The sequence below is a fragment of the Nerophis ophidion genome, linkage group LG25, assembly GCF_033978795.1.
Source record: "Nerophis ophidion isolate RoL-2023_Sa linkage group LG25, RoL_Noph_v1.0, whole genome shotgun sequence".
NCBI classification, from domain to species: Eukaryota; Metazoa; Chordata; class Actinopteri; order Syngnathiformes; family Syngnathidae; genus Nerophis; species Nerophis ophidion.
The window spans coordinates 3,849,648-3,869,383 of NC_084635.1; the positions used below are offsets into that span (position 1 = coordinate 3,849,648).

A 19,736-nucleotide genomic window follows, 5' to 3' on the forward strand; every position below is an offset into this window, starting at 1 on the left:
CACATTTTGACCAAAGAACCACCATTACATGTTATGTAGACCACAAGGAAGGATTTTTAATTTAGAATTATATTATTATAATATGACTCCTTTGATGCGCCTTATAATCCAATGTGCCTTAAATATGAAAAAAGATCAAAAATAGACTACTCATCGGCAGTGCACCTTATAATCTGGTTCGCCTTATGGTCCAGAAAATACGGTACGATTAGTGGGCGTCTTGCGTGCAATTGATAAAAAGTGCAAAAATACCAAAGACCGCCCTATTTAAAGGGGAGTTATTATGCAAAACCAAATATTCTTTACTGTTTTTGCATATTTGGAATCTGCAAAGGTCCCGAAAAATTGAAATCAAACCATGAAGGCATGGCGGCAATTTTCCCTCCAATTTTTCATGTGTGAGCAAACGCCAAAACTCCTTGACCTGCACACTGTTATGAGCTTATCTTTTTATTTGATTTTGTGCACGGCCTAGATTTGCCGTGCGCAGAGGACGCATGAGCAGTGTGCAATTGCACAGGCGCGTACCTTAGAGGGAACGTTGCATAGCGGGTATATTTATAAAACAATCTCGCCTTCCATCATACTTCCTCCAAACGAGCCGTTGGCAATTTTCCCCGATTATGACATTGTTTCAAATTGTGACATCACTCAAGGGGATTTACGCGAGTTCGCTATTGTGGTCCGACGTTGTTAATAAGCTCATTGTTTTTCACCGTCCTCTTGTTGTGGGGCAGACTGGCTCGTACATGCACATGCATCCTCTGCTGTTGCCATATCTAACACAAAGTAGCATACAGTTCTAACTTTTATCTGTCATTAGACTCAACATGGAAGCACTAAAAACTACAACTTGGCTGACGGGGAGAAGACTCTGTCCAAGTGGAGACACGTATATAAGACCGCCCACAAAAAGGCGCATCAGTAAAAGACGATCAGTCAGAAAGCGGCTTGAATGCGGACTGTAAAACCAAATCCATGCAACATTTTGACCAAAGAACTACCATAACATGTTATGTAGACCACAAGGAAGTGTTTTATTTGTAGAAAAAAAGTGTAATATGACGGAGATATTTGGGTGTCACCATGGAGACATTTTTAATGCACTTTCATGGCGTCATGCTTCAACCTGTAATGTTTTGTTATGTTGTGAACATGACGCAGCACACAACTAACCACAACCTTTTTGGCCTATGAGAATCGTGATCGAACCTATTTTTAGCTCGCCACAGGTGTGTTCTGGAATGATCCAGAAGCAAAAACATGCAAGCTGCGAAAGGTTTTTTAATTTACTGTATGTGAAAAAACGAACCCTGTTACCCTTTGGGGAAATTCAAGTCTGATTCTTTTTATAGCCAAACAGGACATAAAAGTTTAAGTGTAAAAATATTTTGGATTCATAAATGTAATGGGTTTTTTTTTACCCTTTTTAAGACTTTTTAATCAGATATTGTCATATATTTAAAGGGGAACATTATCACAATTTCAAAAGGGTTAAAAACAATAAAAATCAGTTCCCAGTGGCTTGTTGTATTTTTTGAAGTTTTTTTCAAAATTTTACCGGTCCCGGAATATCCCTAAATAAAGCTTTAAAGTGCCTTATTTCCGCTATCTTCGAAACCACTATCCATTTCCCTGTGACGTCATACAGTGCTGCCAATGTAAACAAACAACATGGCGGTTACCACAGCAAGATATAGCGACATTAGCTCGGATTCAGACTCGGATTTCAGCGGCTTAAGTGATTCAACAGATTACGCATGTATTGAAACAGATGGTCGGAGTATGGAGGCAGATAGTGAAAACGAAATTGAAGAAGAAATTGAAGCTATTGAGCGAATAGCTATTGACGCTATTCGGCCATAGCGTGGGTGTACCTAATGACGTGGCCCATAGCATGGCTGCCTTATTAGCATCGCCGGTAAAATGTGCGGACCAAACGATCAGGACTTTCGCATCTTGTGACACTGGAGCAACATAAATCCGTCGATTGGTAAGTGTTTGTGTCGCATTAAATGTGGATATCTAGTTTCTAATGTACATACAGCTAGCGTAAATAGCATGTTAGCATCGATTAGTGTAGCATGTTAGCATCGATTAGCATAGCATGTTAGCATCGATTAGCTGGCAGTCATGCTGCGACCAAATATGTCTGATTAGCACATAAGTCAACAACATCAACAAAACTCACCTTTGTGATTTCGTTGACTTAATCGTTGCAAATGCATCTGCAGGTTATCCATACATCTCTGTGCCATGTCTGTCTTAGCATCGCCGGTCAAATGTGGAGACACTCTGGCACATTCAATGGGGGTCTGGCGGCAGATTTCTTGCCAGTGGTGCAACTTGAATCCCTCCCTGTTAGTGTTGTTACACCCTCCGACAACACACCCACGAGGCATGATGTCTCCAAGGTTCCAAAAAATAGTCGAAAAAATGGAAAATAACAGAGCTGAGACCCGGTGTTTGTAATGTGTTGAAAATGAAAATGGTGGGTGTGTTACCTCGGCGACGTCACGTTCTGACGTCATCACCACATGACCGATAAACAGAAAGGCGTTTAAATTGGCCGTACCGTTTTACAAGCCGCAGTTTCAAAGTGTGGGGAAAAAAAGCAGCGTCCTGTTGTCTGGAAAATAGTGTATATCAGTAAGAGGATGAGAGTATCCCAGTGTGATTTTCTCCTTAAAGCCAAACTCACTTAACAAACACACACTGTACACACCTTGCAACTAACTGACTTCCTGTTTTAATGGCTTCCATTGAAGCAAATCTTGACAGTTTTCACTCCATTGACCGTAAAATCCTTCCCAGCCATTGCTTGTGTTTTAAAGGTGACTTTCAAGTCGAGACAGTCTGTCTGACTCACGACTTATGCACAGCCAAAGTCCTCTTCTTTTCCTGGCATGACCCCGCACTTCTTCTCTACCGTGTTTCTGGAGAGTTTCCAGACCGACTCAGCAATTTCCTCTCTCTTGTCCTACCTGCAGCTGCGAAGCTCCTTCAAACAGGCCTTCAGCAAAAAGAAATCTCCCAAATCGGCCTCATCCCACTCCGACATCGAAGAGATGACCGATTCCTCGCTGCCTTCCTCCCCGAAGCTGCCTCACAACGGCACTACGGCGACCAACCACATGCTCAGGAACACCCACTCCAACACGCTGTAAGTATTTGCGCACGAGAGTTCAAAGTGCACCGCTTGGCGTCGTGTTTTTAGACCACGGTCTGCACGCGCAGGTTGTCGGAGTGTCTGGACAGCGAGGCGGAGACGGTGATGCAGCTGCGGAGCGAGCTCAGGGAAAAGGAGATGAAACTGACTGATATCCGCTTGGAGGCGCTCAGCTCCGCCCATCAGCTGGACCAACTCCGAGAAGCCATGAACCGCATGCAGGTTGGAGGACACACAGCAGCAAGTCACTCACAAATACTCACTAAGGCGACAACATCAGGCACATGAATGCGCCGTAGATAGATAGATGGATAGATAGATAGTACTTTATTGATTCCTTCAGGAAAATTAAAATTCCAGCAGCAGTGTACAGAGTTGAGATCAATTTAAATAAAAGTAAAAAGTAAATAATGGGGGTTTAAATGGAAACAAAATAGAGAAATATTACAATAAGAATAAAAACTAAAAAGCAACAATGGGAATAACAATATAACAGTAAAATAAGAATATAACAAGACAAAGTAGGCAGTAGTGACCATGTTATGAAAACGTATTGCACTGTTATTGTTTTGCATCCCCTGTCATCCTAGTACCCCCCGTCCCAGAGAGGAGTTGTACAGTCTAATGGCGTGTGGGACATTGGAAATGTATGGAAAATGATGCCATTACAAAAGTAACGATAGGTATTAATTTAGATATTGTTACATATGTGTATATCAGGGGTGTCCAAACTTTTTCCACTGAAAAATCAAAGCAAAAGGGGGCCATTTATTTTAAAAACTAATACAATATTCGTATAAAAAAATATGCATTTAGGCCTCCACTCAAGCTTGATCCAAAGGGTTTTGGTCCAAACATTTTTAAAAATGTGTGATTATTCAGTATTATTATTTTTATTATTATTCAACATTCGGTCCATCTGTCAATATAGCGATTTTAAAGATTTAAGTTGTATGCTCTTTTTGTCAAAGAAAACCATGTTTTTTCAAGGAAAAAAACACCAAATATGCAATATTTTCACCCAATAACATTTTTAAGTAGAATATTTGAGATTATATAACAGGGGTCGGGAACCTTTTTGGCTGAGAGAGCCATACAAGCTAAATATTTTTAAAAGTATTTCCATGAGAGCCATATAATATTTTTTAAGGACCGATTACAACTAAATGCGTGCATTTTTAAGTAAGACCAACATTTTTAGAGCATAATAAGTCTGTTATTCTTGTTAATAACATTGTTATTCTGAAGCTAACCAATAATAAATAAAATACTTCTTACCATTAATGCGACTACTTGTGCACGTGCGGTAGAAACCGGATAAATGGATTAAAATGCATGAGAATGTTTTATATTTTGAACATTATTTTTAACACTGTGATTACCAGCGGAATTATTCATGACTTATCGTGTTAAGCAATGTCAGCTCAGATTTATCTGAGAGCCAGATGCAGTCATCAAAAGAGCCACATCTGGCTCTAGAGCCATAGGTTCCCTACCCCTGTTATATAATAATTGTAAAATGTAAAAAGGTCAACAACTCATAACACCATTGATTTTATTTCACTATTATTTTTTGTGCAATGACACTTAAAAACAAAACACACTGACCCAAAAGGGTCCTACTCATTAAAGTGTTGAAAAATAAATAATATTTTTTTCTTTACTGCTTACTTTTAACACAATGGTCTCGAGATCAACTTCAGATCTATTCGTCAATTGTAAGTTTTTTTTGTAGTTTTTGTTTTTCGTTTGTTCGTTTTAGTCCAGGGGTCGGGAACCTATATGGCTGAGAGAGCCAAGAAGCCAAATATTTTAAAATGTATTTCTGTAAGAGCCATATAACATTTTTTTTAATAACATTGTTATTCTGAAGCTAACTGCGGAAGGGGGGGGGTGGCCTGCGGGCCTGCAGCGAAGCGGGGTGTTGCCAGGATCAGCCTCAAAATCAGCGACAGGTGCGTAGATGGCCCACCTGGGCCTTGTTATCTAATCACCTGTCGCTCTGATATAAGCAGCAGCCAGGAGGAGAGACGGGGTTGGGGCTGGAGCCAGAGCGCGAGCGAGAACGAAAGAGAAAAAGACAATTGCTGGAAAGCAACTGAGAGACTTATTGAAAAATAAAACAATATTGTAACCCTGAAACAGGCTCTCATGTCGGTGCTTGGTGGTCTGAAGAACCCCCAGGAGGGCAAGCCCCACACTAACCAATAATAAATAAATAACTTCCCACCATTAACGCAACTTCTTGAACAGGTGCGGTAGAAAACGGATGGATGGATTAAAAATGCATGAGAATGTTTTATATTTTGAACATTATTTTTAACACTGTGATTACAAGTGGAATTATTCATTACTTATCGTGTTAAGCAATGTCAGCTCAGATTTATCTGAGAGCCAGATGCAGTCATCAAAAGAGCCACATCTGGCTCTAGAGCCATAGGTTCCCTACCCCTGTTTTAGGCCCTTTTTAAAAATAAAAATAAAATAAAAAACAGCTCAGTTTTTTTATATGGCAAACACAAAATATGCAAGATTTGCCCCTAAAAATATCTCAAAGTGGAATATTTAATGTGACGTAATTGGAGCCTTGAATAGGTCAATAATTCATAATCACATTGAGTTTGATTCACTTATTATTTTTTTAAAGAAAGAAACAGCCTGCATGGCAGCTTTGTGTTATTAGAGTAAACATTGCAAAGTGTTCCTGTTACATTTTACATTTGCTCTTTTATACCACTTTTTATGTTTTAATTTTTTTCCATAGTATTTTTAAAATGTGCCGTGGGGCCGTTAAAAAATGACCCGCGGGCCGCAAATGGCCCCTGGGCCGCACTTTGGACACCCCTGGTGTATATGTGTATGTACAGTGTATATATATATATATATATATATATATATATATATATATCCACAAAGTTCAGTGAGTGTGACATGTTTATGGACATTTTTGAGCTGGTTGAATTGTTTTGGCTGCGCCATGACTAGGGAAGGTTGTTTGTGTTCAATCCAATCCAATCCACTTTTTTTATATAGCACATTTAAACAACAATAACATTTCCCAAGTGCTGCACAGCCATGTTATAAACAATATTAAAAAAACAATATTGTTGGTTTATTTAAGTAAATGAAAGTACACTTCATGGTCACTGGCCTGAGTCACTCCCAATGTTCTCAAGATGGCGACTAATAAGCACTTATAACATCGCCAGATATATTTTAATGTAATATGTAAACACCCAGTCCGGCTAGATTGCATGTTGCACTCGTGCTGTCTTGCGGGCCAGATTTAAGATGCCGGCGAGCTGCAGCTGGCCTGCGGGCTGTAGTTTGGACACCAGCGATCTAACCTTTCCGACAGGACAGCCAGTTAACATCTGAACGTCCTCCAAAAGGCACACAAGGTTGGACTTTTCTTCTATTTTAGTCAAGTCGTTTACTAAAGGTAAACATAGTGGGCTACTAGGAGCTAGCAGCTACACAACATCTAAACACACAAGATAGACATACGTAAAAAGGGTCCTAACTGAACAATATTGTAGTCCAAACAGGACATTTGTTCATTTAAACAAGTATCAAATATATATAGTTACATATTATTTACAGATACGTATTCAGTAACAAACGTGTCCGCATCATTCATTTTACTGCGTCGTGAGCTTAACCTAATAAATTATTGTGACCACTTTGTGTAAAAAAAACACTCCACTTCAACTTAATTGAAGACAGCATAAGTCTATTCCAGGCTTCACGGTGGCAGAGGGGTTAGTGCGTCTGCCTCACAATACAAAGTTCCTGCAGTCCTGGGTTCAAATCCAGGCTCGGGATCTTTCTGTGTGGAGTTTGCATGTTCTCCCCGTGACTGCGTGGGTTCCCTCCGGGTACTCCAGCTTCCTCCCACCTCCAAAGATATGCACCTGGGGATAGGCCCCTCCCACTTCCAAAGACATGCACCTGGGGATAGGCCCCTCCCACTTCCAAAGACATGCACCTGGGGATAGGTTGATTGGCAACACTAAATGGTCCCTAGTGTGTGAATGTTGTCTGTCTATCTGTGTTGGCCCTGCGATGAGGTGGCGACTTGTCCAGGGTGTACTCCGCCTTCCGCCCGATTGTAGCTGAGATAGGCGCCAGCGCCCCCCGCGACCCCAAAAGGGAATAAGCGGTAGAAAATGGATGGATGGATTATTTACAGATATGTATTCAGTAACAAACGTGTCCGCATCATTCATTTTACTACATCGTGAGCTTAACCTAATAAATTATTGTGACCACTTTGTGTAAAAAAAACACTCCACTTCAACTTAATTGAAGACAGCATAAGTCTATTCCAGACGGTTAATAAAAAATAGGTTAGTCGTTTTCATACTTATCCAGTTCTCTGTTTAAATAAGATCTGCTTTTTATTACTTCTCATTCAGACCTGTTGTAATGAGAAACTGCATATCTTTCGTACCAAAATTTTAACTCTATGCATGTTCAAAATCAATTAAAACCATGACCATGTAATTTCATGAACATTCCACACTATCAAATTATGTTTTATATGTGCTGATATCGTGTTGGATCAATATCGGTATCAAACAATACTCAAGGATTCAATATCGTATCTGTTAAAAGGTTTTTGTTTACGTGAATATTATTCTAGTGTTGCGACATTTCAAGTCAAAGTTCCGGTATGGGCAATACTGGCCCTGTATTTACGTGTTATCAGATCGATACCAAACGTCCCAGTATCGCCCACCCCTACTTAGTTCATGCTGCGTTCCAACACTCAACGAGCACGTCTCTTATTGTGTGCTCGCAGGTGGAGATTGAAAAGCTGAAGTCTGAGAACGACCGTTTGAAGCTGGAGACTCAGGGCAGCAGGGCGGGCTCCCAGGTCTCCATCTCCTCCTCACCTCCCCCTCACACACACGGCCAGGCGCCGGGGCCCAACGCGGGGCTCTCCCAGCACAGCCTCAACCTCGCCACCAGCGAGTCCACCAGTCTGGGTAAGATGCACGGCAACATCAACGGAAAAGTGACATCCCTGATTCACCAGATCTCGTAAGATTGTGCGGGTGTACCTAATGTTGTGGCCAGCGGGTGGAGCTCGGCTGTTAATTCATCGAAAGGAGGATAAAGTCAATACAGGACATGACATTGGTGTTATTTTCAGACATGCTGTTGGACGACACGGGCGGGGAGGGTGCAACGAGGAAAGAGGGTCGTCTGGTGAAGATCATCGTCAGCCTTGATGAGGACCGTTTGTGGGGGGAGGTAAGACGTCCGTAAAAAGCAAACTCTTGTTGCTGGTTTGTTTTTGACGTTTAACTCTCAAGCGACAGCTGCCGGTGTCGTGGTGGAACTAAGTGTGTGTCTCCATTGCAGGAGGCTCGGTGTCGGAACTTTCTGATCGGGTGCATCGGTGTCAGCGGTAAAACCAAATGGGACGTGTTGGATGGAGTAGTCCGCCGCCTGTTCAAGGTGAACACATCCAGAACGGTGTACCGTACAACCCTAACTCTGCACATATTCTGTCCAATAGGAGTACATCACCCATGTGGATCCAGTGAGCCAGCTTGGCCTCAACTCGGACTGCGTTGAGGGTTACAACATTGGAGAGATTCACCGGCCTCGCAGCGCCAACGCCGCTCACACCCCTGAGCTGCTACCTTGTGGCTACCTGGTGGGAGACAGCAACACCATCAACATCCAGCTGAAAGGTGCCCAAACATGATAAAAGTCCTCTGCAAATACCAACCTGCAGCCTGCTCACAATGCACTGGTCTCGTTTAACCCCACCGATGTGCATTTTTGCAGGCGTGAGCAGCGACAGCGTGGACTCGCTGGTGTTTGACACTCTGATCCCCAAGCCCATGCTGCAGCGCTATGTCTCTCTGCTGAGGGAGCACCGGCGGGTCATCCTGTCTGGACCCAGTGGCACCGGGAAGACATACCTGGCCAATCAGCTGTCTCGACACTTGCTGCTTCTGGAGGGCCGACCTCTGACCCCACACGCTGTGGTCACTTTCAACGTGGACCACAAATCCAGCAAGGTGAGCACACAAAACAGGGACCATAACATGCAGGGGTGTGGGGGGAAATCGATTCTCATTTTTTTTTAAATCCATCCATCCATCCATCTTCTTCCGCTTATCCGAGGTCGGGTCGCGGGGGCAACAGCCTAAGCAGGGAAGCCCAGACTTCCCTCTCCCCAGCCACTTCGTCTAGCTCTTCCCGGGGGATCCCGAGGCGTTCCCAGGCCAGCCCGGAGACATAGTCTTCCCAACGTGTCCTGGGTCTTCCCCGTGGCCTCCTACCGGTTGGACGTGCCCTAAACACATCCCTAGGGAGGCGTTCGGGTGGCATCCTGACCAGATGCCCGAACCACCTCATCTGGCTCCTCTCCATGTGGAGGAACAGCGGCTTTACTTTGAGTTCCTCCCGGATGACAGAGCTTCTCACCCTATCTCTAAGGGAGAGACCTGGAAACTCATTTGGGCCGCTTGTACCCGTGATCTTGTCCTTTCGGTCATGACCCAAAGCTCATGACCATAGGTGAGGATGGGAACATAGATCGACCGGTAAATTGAGAGCTTCGCCTTCCGGCTCAGCTCCTTCTTCACCACAACGGATCGGTACAACGTCCGCATTACTGAAGACGCCGCACCGATCCGCCTGTCAATCTCACGATCCACTCTTCCCTCACTCGTGAACAAGACTCCTAGGTACTTGAACTCCTCCACTTGGGGCAGGGTCTCCTCCCCAACCCGGAGATGGCATTTCACCCTTTTCCGGGCAAGAACCATGGACTCGGACTTGGAGGTGCTGATTCTCATTCCGGTCGCTTCACACTCGGCTGCAAACCGATTTTTAAATATTTAATTTTATTTATTTATTTTTTTTATCAATCCAACAAACCACTACACAGCAATACCATAACAATGCAATCCAATTCCAAAAGCAAACCTGAGCCCGCAACACTCAGAACTGCAATAAACAGAGCAATTGAGAGGAGACACAAACACCACACAGAACAAACCAAAAGTAGTGAAACAAAAATGAATATTATCAACAACAGTATCAATATTAGTTATAATTTCAGCATAGCAGTGATTAAAAATCCCTCATTGACATTATCATTAGACATTTATAAAAATAATAAAAAAGAATAGTGTCACAGTGGCTTTGTCACAACAAGGCTTGGACGTGGATTGTTTCTTCGACGCAGATGACAATCATCACGAGTGCGGTGTGGGCATGAGTACATGGTTGTTTATTTAATAAACAAATAAACAACAAAAAGCGCTCACAATGGAGGAAGAAACTTGGCTAAACAGTACAAACGTGAAACAAAAACACTTGCTCGATTGGCATGAATGAACTATGAACAGAAACAGCACGATGGCATGACTATATACAAACAAAACAAAACTAGCTCTGTGGCATAAATACTAGGGCTGGGCAACGATTAAAAAATTTAATCAAAGTTAATCGCACTATTTCTCTGATTAATCGCGATTAACTGCATTGTATACACAAAGCCCAATAATGAATTCAAAAGTAGTGTGTAGTGCACCTTTATTGGAATATTCTCCCACATGAACAAAAGCGCCAAAACATTTGTTGTGCAAACACAATTTAAATCAGTCCTTGTTAAACAGTAGCAGTTAAATAGCATATTTGATGAAAATCAACTCCAAAAATGTAAATACAAACATTTAAGCTTATTGCCACTGCCAGGGTATTTAAGTTATCCTGTTTGTTATGGAAAATAAATATAATCTACATACAAATCATCGGATCGGTGCGGCGTCTTCAGTAATGCGGACGTTGTATCGATCCGTTGTGGTGAAGAAGGAGCTGAGCCGGAAGGCAAAGCTCTCAATTTACCGGTCGATCTACGTTCCCATCCTCACCTATGGTCATGAGCTTTGGGTCATGACCGAAAGGATAAGATCACGGGTACAAGCGGCCGAAATGAGTTTCCTCCGCCGGGTGGCAGGTCTCCCTTAGAGATAGGGTGAGAAGCTCTGCCATCCGGGAGGAGCTCAACGTAAAGCCGCTGCTCCTCCACATCGAGAGGAGCCAGATGAGGTGGTTCGGGCATCTGGTCAGGATGCCACCCGAACGCCTCCCTAGGGATGTGTTTAGGGCACGTCCAGCTGGTAGGAGGCCACGGGGAAGACCCAGGACACGTTGGAAAGACTATGTCTCCCGGCTGGCCTGGGAACGCCTCGGGATCCCCCGGGAAGAGCTAGACGAAGTGGCTGGAGATAGGGAAGTTTGGGCTTCCCTGCTTAGGCTGCTGCCCCCGCGACCCGACCTCGGATAAGCGGAAGATGATGGATGGATGGATACATACAAATCTCTGAGCCACAATCATAACATCTGAACAGGCAATTTCTGAGGTTACAGCAGAAACATTTTTTTATCATGGATCTTATGTTTAAAAAACCTGTATTATAGGTAGTGGGCTGTTTTAGGGAATTTTTGATCAAATTATCCGTAGTAGCAATATTAATAATGTTGTGTTTATTCTGCGTAGTGCACTTAAAATAATTATGACCATATCTAGGAATTGATATGATGGGAATTTTCCGATTGTTTGCTTGGTGCTTTGATAAACTGAACGCATCATATACATGGTACTATATTGTGATGTTATGAGCCAGGGAATAAAAGAACTACCCTACCCAGCATGCAACAGGAGTGAGGAGCATGTATAGGTTGTGTCGCCATGACGGCATCTTGTATGTTGTGATATGCACGCTCTGAAAGCAAACGTTAAGAACTCAGCCAACACTCCTGGTCTGCATTATTCATAAATAGACAGACAACACATATACTCCGCTGCTTCACAGGCCGCTGGATGTAGCCGGCAAAGTATTCCCATGCTAGCAAGCACGCCTCATTCAGTCCAAAACGGCCCGATCTATCCACATCCAGAATTGTCTGGCGGTCGTAAGTGATCCCGGAGTGACCACGCTGTAAGCCAGCCAGGAAATGTGCAGAATTGTCCGGTATTTTTGCCAAATGTTCCATCTTTACCAAGAGCCCCTCCACGCCATCTTGTTAAGAAAAGGCGTTAACAAAATAAAAGCATGTAAACAACATACGCAAATGTGCGATAAAATAATTGTCGGCGTTAATAGATTGATGAGTTAACTCGTAATTAACGCATTAATTTGCCCACCCCTAATAAATACATAAACTTACACGGCATGGGACTGTGGACGAGGGTGTGAAGGTCTGGTGCAGCATGGGTAGGGTGCGTTCGAGTGTGAAGATCCCAGGACGAAGACCAGAAAAAGAGTGACTTAAATAGCTGTGATGATTAGTGAAAACAGGTGAGGCTGAGAAGAGGGACGTGACATGACAGGTGAAAAGTAATGAGTAGGCATGGAAACAAAGAAAACCAGGAAGTGCAAAATGTGACTGGATGTCCAAAAACTATACATAGCATGACCAAAACCAAAACATAACTTACAGGCGTGACAGGCTTACACTTGCATAAGCTGGACAACACACTGTGTCCAATGTTTTCACAAAGATAAAATAAGTCATATTTTTGGTTCGTTTAATAGTTAAAACAAATTTACAAAATTGCAATCACTTGATAAAACATTGTCCTTTACAATTATAAAAGCTTTTTTTTTTTTTAATTTACTACTCTGTTGCATGTCAGCAGACTGGGGTAGATCCTGCTGAAATCCATCTATTGAATGAATACAGAATCCTTTTGAATCGGAAAAATATCGTTTTTGAATCGAGAATCGTTTTGAATCCAAAAATCTATTTATTATCGAATCGCGACCCCAAGAATCGATATTGAATCGAATCGTGGAACACCCAAAGATTCGCAGCCCTAATAACATGGCACTGTTGGGTATTACGTGAATCGGTGCTCAATAGGTCCAGCGGGTTTGGTCGATGCCAAAAAAGTACCCATCCTTAATTGTGAATAGTAAAAAACTGCTAGTAAGAGGCCGCTAACAATGCAAGTATTGTGGCTACAAACTATTTCACGTGTGAAGCGCTCTAAAAAAAACATGCATTTTTATACATGCTTTAAGTATGTATGTAATGTAGTAACAGGCACATTTATAGTAACATGTAATATTTACAGTATTTTGCTAATTTTACGCATTACTGTAGCTTCTTGCCTATGCACATTGATTTGACTTAAGGCCACTAATGCTAGGCACTCTGAAAAATTGTCAAAAAGTTTGACTTCTGGTTCATGTTCGAATCCACAAATAAACAGCACTAACTGCCTGAGCCTTTAATTGCTTTCTCAGTCAAAATGTAACTCCTAAAATCAAGTATTTTAATTTAGTGATTCTCATACTTTCCCTAATAATCACTTAATTAAATATTGTAATGTATTTTTTTCCATTATTTAAGTACGGTGTTTTAGTTTTGTATATTCAAACCTTGTGTAGTGGCCAAACATTTTTAATATAGCGACCTAAGTGTTTATTAAAAATAAGGCAGAGGTTTTACAAACCCTGTTTCCATATGAATTGGGAAATTGTGTTTGATGTAAATATAAACAGAATACAATGATTTGCAAATCCTTTTCAACCCATATTCAGTTGAATATGCTACAAAGACAAGATATTTAATGTTCAAACTCATAAACTTTATTTTTTTTTGCAAATAATCATTAACTTAGAATTTCATGGCTGCAACACGTGCCAAAGTAGTTGGGAAAGGGCATGTTCACCACTGTGTTACATCACCTTTTCTTTTAACAACACTCAATAAACGTTTGGGAACTGAGGAAACTAATTGTTGAAGCTTTGAAAGTGGAATTCTTTCCCATCCTTGTTTTATGTAGAGCTTCAGTCGTTCAACAGTCCGGGGTCTACGCTGTCGTATTTTACACTTCATAATGCGCCACACATTTTCGATGGCAGACAGGTCTGGACTGCAGGCGGGCCAGGAAAGTACCCACACTCTTTTTTTTTACGAAGCCACGCTGTTGTAACACGTGCTGAATGTGGTTTGGCATTGTCTTGCTGAAATAAGCAGGGGCGTCCATGAAAAAGACGGCACTTAGATGGTAGCATATGTTGTTCCAAAACCTGTATGTACCTTTCAGCATTAATGGTGCTATCACAGATGTGTAAGTTACCCATGCCTTGGGCACTAATACACCCCCATACCATCACACATGCTGGCTTTAGAACTTTGTGTCGATAACAGTCTGGATGGTTCGCTTCCCCTTTGGTCCGGATGACACGATGTCGAATATTTCCAAAAACAATTTGAAATGTGGACTCGCCAGACCACAGAACACTTTTCCACTTTGCATCAGTCCATCTCGGGCCCAGAGAAGCCGGTGGCGTTTCTGGATGTTGTTGATAAATGGCTTTCGCTTTGCATAGTAGAGCTTTAACTTGCACTTACAGATGTAGCGACAAACTGTATTCAGTGACAGTGGTTTTCTGAAGTGTTCCTGAACCCATGTGGTGATATCCTTTAGAGAGATTGATGTCGGTTTTTGATACAGTGGTCGAAAGTCACGGTCATTCAAAGTTGATTTCCTGCCATGCCGCTTACGTGGAGTGATTTCTCCAGATTCTCTGAACCTTTTGATGATATTATGGAGCGTAGATGTTGAAATCCCTAAATTTCTTGCAATTGCACTTTGAGAAAGGTTGTTCTTAAACTGTTTGACTATTTGCTCACGCAGTTGTGGACAAAGGGGTGTACCTCGCCCCATCCTTTCTTGTGAAAGACTGAGCATTTTTTGGGAAGCTGTTTTTATACCCAATCATGGCACCCACCTGTTCCCAATTAGCCTGCACACCTGTGGGATGTTCCAAATAAGTGTTTGATGAGCATTCCTTAACTTTATCAGTATTTATTGCCACTTCTCCCAACTTCTTTGTCACGTGTTGCTGGCATCAAATTCTAAATATTATTTGCAAAAAAAAATAAAGTTTATCAGTTTGAACATCAAATATGTTGTCTTTGTAGCATATTCAACTGAATATGGGTTGAAAAGGATTTGCAAATCATTGTATTCTGTTTATATTTACATCTAACACAATTTCCCAACTCATATGGAAACAGGGTTTGTAAAACCTCTGCCTTATTTTTAATAAACACTTAGGTCGCTACTGTATTTTAATGTTGGTCATTACGGTGGTATATGGAGTGTTTTCCGAGATGATATTTGGCGAAAATAGTTATTGAGATACTGTATTTCTTCATTCGAAAAGCTGAAACGCTCTCCTATTGTACAGAATTGCTTATTATTTTTATTGGATAGTAGTCTGTTTATTTCAATTGTTAGTTTTTCCTTTATTATTACCTCTTATGTCATTTATTTCACCCCATATTTGTTCCCACTACCGCACCTTAAGTTGGAGTCTTTAATCTCGTTATATGCAAATATAATGACAATAAAGTTCATTCTATTCTATTCTATTCTATTCTATTCCTTCCTTCAGGAGCTTCGTCAGTACCTGTCAGGTTTAGCAGAGCAGTGCAGTGGCATGACAGGCATGGAGAGCCCTCTAGTGGTCATCCTGGACAACCTGCACCACATCAGCTCCTTGGGCGAGATCTTCAACGGCCTCTTCAACTGCAGCCACCAGCACTGGTTGGTTACACTCATCATATGATTATCTCTCTGACAGGGTCAAAAGTAATAATGTTTAAAGTTGATACGGCTAAACTAAGCCTAAAATGTCTGACCGATGCACGTTTTTGTCTCCCCCGCAGCCCATATATCATCGGCACAATGAGTCAAGCGACATCATCTGCACCCAACTTGCAGCTTCACCACAACTTCAGGTAATCTTCAAACTCTTGGCTCACTCCAGTTTAGTCTGCGGCGAAACGCGTGTGCGATTACCACGTCTTCTCCTCAGGTGGGTGCTCTGCGCCAACCACACGGAGCCAGTCAAAGGCTTCCTGGGTCGCTACCTACGGAGGAAGCTGATCGAGATGGAAATCGGCAGCCGAACGCGCAACATGGAGCTGGTGAAGATCATTGACTGGATCCCAAGGATTTGGCACCATCTCAACCGCTTCCTGGAGACGCACAGCTCCTCAGACGTAACCATAGGTAAACAAAATATATACCGTATTTTCCGGACCATAGGGCTCATTATGATTTTTTTCTACATTTAAAACACTATCGTGTGGTCTACATAACTTTTTTGATTCTAATCGTATTCAATAATTATATCTAACCTACTTACAGTTTAACAGGATAAACCTTGTCAATGATATGAAACTATTTGTTAATTACAAAGATTGTTATCAATTAAGATGACAAAAATTAACACAAATCAAATATATTGCAAAATAAGGTACTCGGAGACTGATGAAAAATAAATGTTCAGTGCGCAATGCTAAAAAAAATATTCTAACTGAATAATAAATCATAAAATATATGTTTCTTGAATAAGTTGTCAATAAAATAAAAGTGCAAATGAAGATACACCTTAACCACTTTAGTCATATTTTTTGCGCTTAAGAAACTTCTCTATGACTTAAATTATACTTATCCTATTTGTTTGATATTGTCATTACTGCCACAAGTGGTGGAAACGTGTATTACAAGTGATTCCTGCTGCAGCCCATACAGACCACATTTGACAAAAATATATTTTTTGCCAGCCCTCTAGGGGGCGCTTGTGGCCCAACAATGGGCCCTGGCCTTCTGGTTAATAAACACTGTAGGGAACCTATGGCTCTAGAGCCAGATGTGGCTCTTTTGATGACTGCATCTGGCTCTCAGATAAATCTTAGCTGACATTGCTTAACACGATAAGTAATTAATAATTCCGCCGGTAATCACAGTGTTAAAAATAACGTTCAAATAATAAAACATTCTCATGCATTTTTGTCCAACCATCCATTTTCTACCGCACCTATTCAAGAAGTCGCTTTAATTGTAAGAAGTACCATATTTATTATTGGTTAGTTTTAGAATAACAATGTTATTATCTTGGGGACAGCGTGGCGAAGTTGGCAGAGTGGCTGTGCCGGCAATCTGAGGGTTTCTGGTTCAATCCCCACCTTCTACCATCCAAGTCACGTCCATTGTGTCCTTGAGCAAGACATTTCACCCTTGCTCCTGATGGGTCCTGATTAGCGCCTTGCATGGCAGCTCCCTCTATCAGTGTGTGAATGGGTGAATGTGGAAATACTGTCAAAGCGCTTTGGGCTCCTTAAAAAGGGGAAGAAAAGCGCTATACAAGTACAACAATTTACCTTTTTTTTTTCTTTTTTTTTTACCATTTTTAAAAAGAATAAGAGATTTATTATACTGTAAAAATGTTGGTCTTAAAAATGCACGCATTTAGTTGTATTCAGTGTTGAAAAATATTATATGGCTCTCACAGAAATACATTTTGAAATATTTGGCTTTCATGGCTCTCTCAGCCAAAAAGGTTCCCGACCCCTGGTATAATGTATATAATGTTACTTTGATAAATCATTTAAGTGTATCGCAACTATTGAAAATTGATCAAACACAGACTACTTGGAGTGCGCGGAACTTTAAATACGTGGCCTTTTCCACACAGCTGCTACAATAGAGTGTACATGAGAGCTGTGGTGTGTGGGTGACGGGATCTGTGTGGCGGCAAACAGTATTTTTTAAGGTATTTTTATTTTATTTTTTAAATCAATGTTACTTATTAAATTTGCAATTTTTAATGTTGACAAAAGTAGAAAAAAGTATTTATGGCAGGCACAATTTTTTTTAATATTCAGGCTAATAAGTGTGCTTAATCCCTTTTCTGAATTATACTTATATAGCGCTTTTCTCTAGTGACTCAAAGTGCTTTACATAGTGTAACCCAATATCTAAGTTACATTTAAAGCAGTGTGGGTGGCACTGGGAGCAGGTGGGTAAAGTGTCTTGCCCAAGGACACAACGGCAGTGACTAGGATGGCGGAAGCGGGAATCGAACCTGCAACCCTCAAGTTGCTGGCACGGCCACTCTACCAACCGAGCTATACCGCCCCCCAAAAAATATATATTTTTGGCAGCCCTCTAGGGGGCACTTGTGGCCCAACAATGGGCCCTGGCCTTCTGGTTAATAAACACTGTATAATGTATATAATGTTGCTTTGATAAATGGTTTAAGTGTATCGCAACTATTGAAAATTGATCAAACACAGACTATTTGGAGTGCGCGGAACTTTAAATACGTGACCTTTTCCACACAGCTGCTACAATAGAGTGTACATGAGAGCTGTGGTGTGTGGGTGACGGGATCTGTGTGGCGGCAAACAGTATTTTTTAAGGTATTTTTATTTTATTTTTTAAATCAATGTTACTTATTAAAATTGCAATTTTTAATGTTGACAAAAGTAGAAAAAAGTATTTATGGCAGGCACAATTTTTTTTAATATTCAGGCTAATAAGTGTGCTTAATCCCTTTTCTGAATTATACTTATATAGCGCTTTTCTCTAGTGACTCAAAGTGCTTTACATAGTGTAACCCAATATCTAAGTTACATTTAAACCAGTGTGGGTGGCACTGGGAGCAGGTGGGTAAAGTGTCTTGCCCAAGGACACAACGGCAGTGACTAGGATGGCGTAAGCGGGAATCGAACCTGCAACCCTCAAGTTGCTGGCACGGCCGCTCTACCAACCGAGCTATACCGCCCCCCAAAAAATATATATTTTTTGGGAGCCCTCTAGGGGGCACTTGTGGCCCAACAATGGGCCCTGGCCTTCTGGTTAATAAACACTGTATAATGTATATAATGTTGCTTTGATAAATCATTTAAGTGTATCGCAACTATTGAAAATTGATCAAACACAGACTACTTGGAGTGCGCGGAACTTTAAATACGTGGCCTTTTCCACACAGCTGCTACAATAGAGTGTACATGAGAGCTGTGGTGTGTGGGTGACGGGATCTGTGTGGCGGCAAACAGTATTTTTTAAGGTATTTTTGTTTTATTTTTTAAATCAATGTTACTTATTAAAATTGCAATTTTTAATGTTGAAAAAAGTATTTTTGGCAAGCACATTTTTTTTTAAATATTCAGGCTAATAAGTGTGCTTAATCCCTTTACTGAATTATATTTATATAGCGCTTTTCTCTAGTGACTCAAAGCGCTTTACATAGTGAAACCCAATATTTAAGTTACATTTTAACCAGTGTGGGTGGCACTGGGAGCAGGTGGGTAAAGTGTCTTGCCCAAGGACACAACGGCAGTGACTAGGATGGCGGAAGTGGGAATCGAACCTGCAACCCTCAAGTTGCTGGCACGGCCACTCTACCAACCGAGCTATGCCTTTACTCGAATAATCAAACTAATCGATAGATTATTCGATTACTAAAATAATCAATAGCTCCAGCAATATACAGCACTGTACATCAAACAAACAACAACTTTCTGTTTAATAACAAAAGCCAAAACAACAACAGAACAGTTGCTCCTTGAATGCAACACACTGCCACTAGTCCTGTGGCGCACTCAGTTGAGAATCATCAAATTCCTTTACTTTTAACAGCCAGGTCGCTGCCAGCATTGGGAATGAAAAATAAAATCCATATCGGTTGATCTTCTTGCCGTTAGATAGTGGGAGAGGGGGATT

General features: G+C 41.4%; 1 protein-coding gene across 6 annotated transcripts in view; it reads left to right on the forward strand.

Annotated features, from left to right (window-relative positions):
* The window catches only part of nav2a (neuron navigator 2a), a 460,666-nt gene that overhangs the window by 290,088 nt on the left and 150,842 nt on the right, over positions 1-19,736 (forward strand). For all 6 annotated transcript variants that reach the window (XR_009804322.1, XR_009804321.1, XR_009804323.1 and 3 more), the window contains 10 exons: positions 2,991-3,163; positions 3,238-3,391; positions 7,974-8,160; positions 8,328-8,428; positions 8,540-8,635; positions 8,697-8,874; positions 8,972-9,207; positions 15,616-15,767; positions 15,890-15,961; positions 16,039-16,235. Coding sequence is in view for 2 of the 6 variants with exons in the window: in XM_061887617.1 (XP_061743601.1) it covers positions 2,991-3,163; positions 3,238-3,391; positions 7,974-8,160; positions 8,328-8,428; positions 8,540-8,635; positions 8,697-8,874; positions 8,972-9,207; positions 15,616-15,767; positions 15,890-15,961; positions 16,039-16,235 (1,546 nt within the window). In the remaining 4 variants the exon portion in view is untranslated. The remainder of the gene's footprint in view (positions 1-2,990; positions 3,164-3,237; positions 3,392-7,973; positions 8,161-8,327; positions 8,429-8,539; positions 8,636-8,696; positions 8,875-8,971; positions 9,208-15,615; positions 15,768-15,889; positions 15,962-16,038; positions 16,236-19,736) is intronic.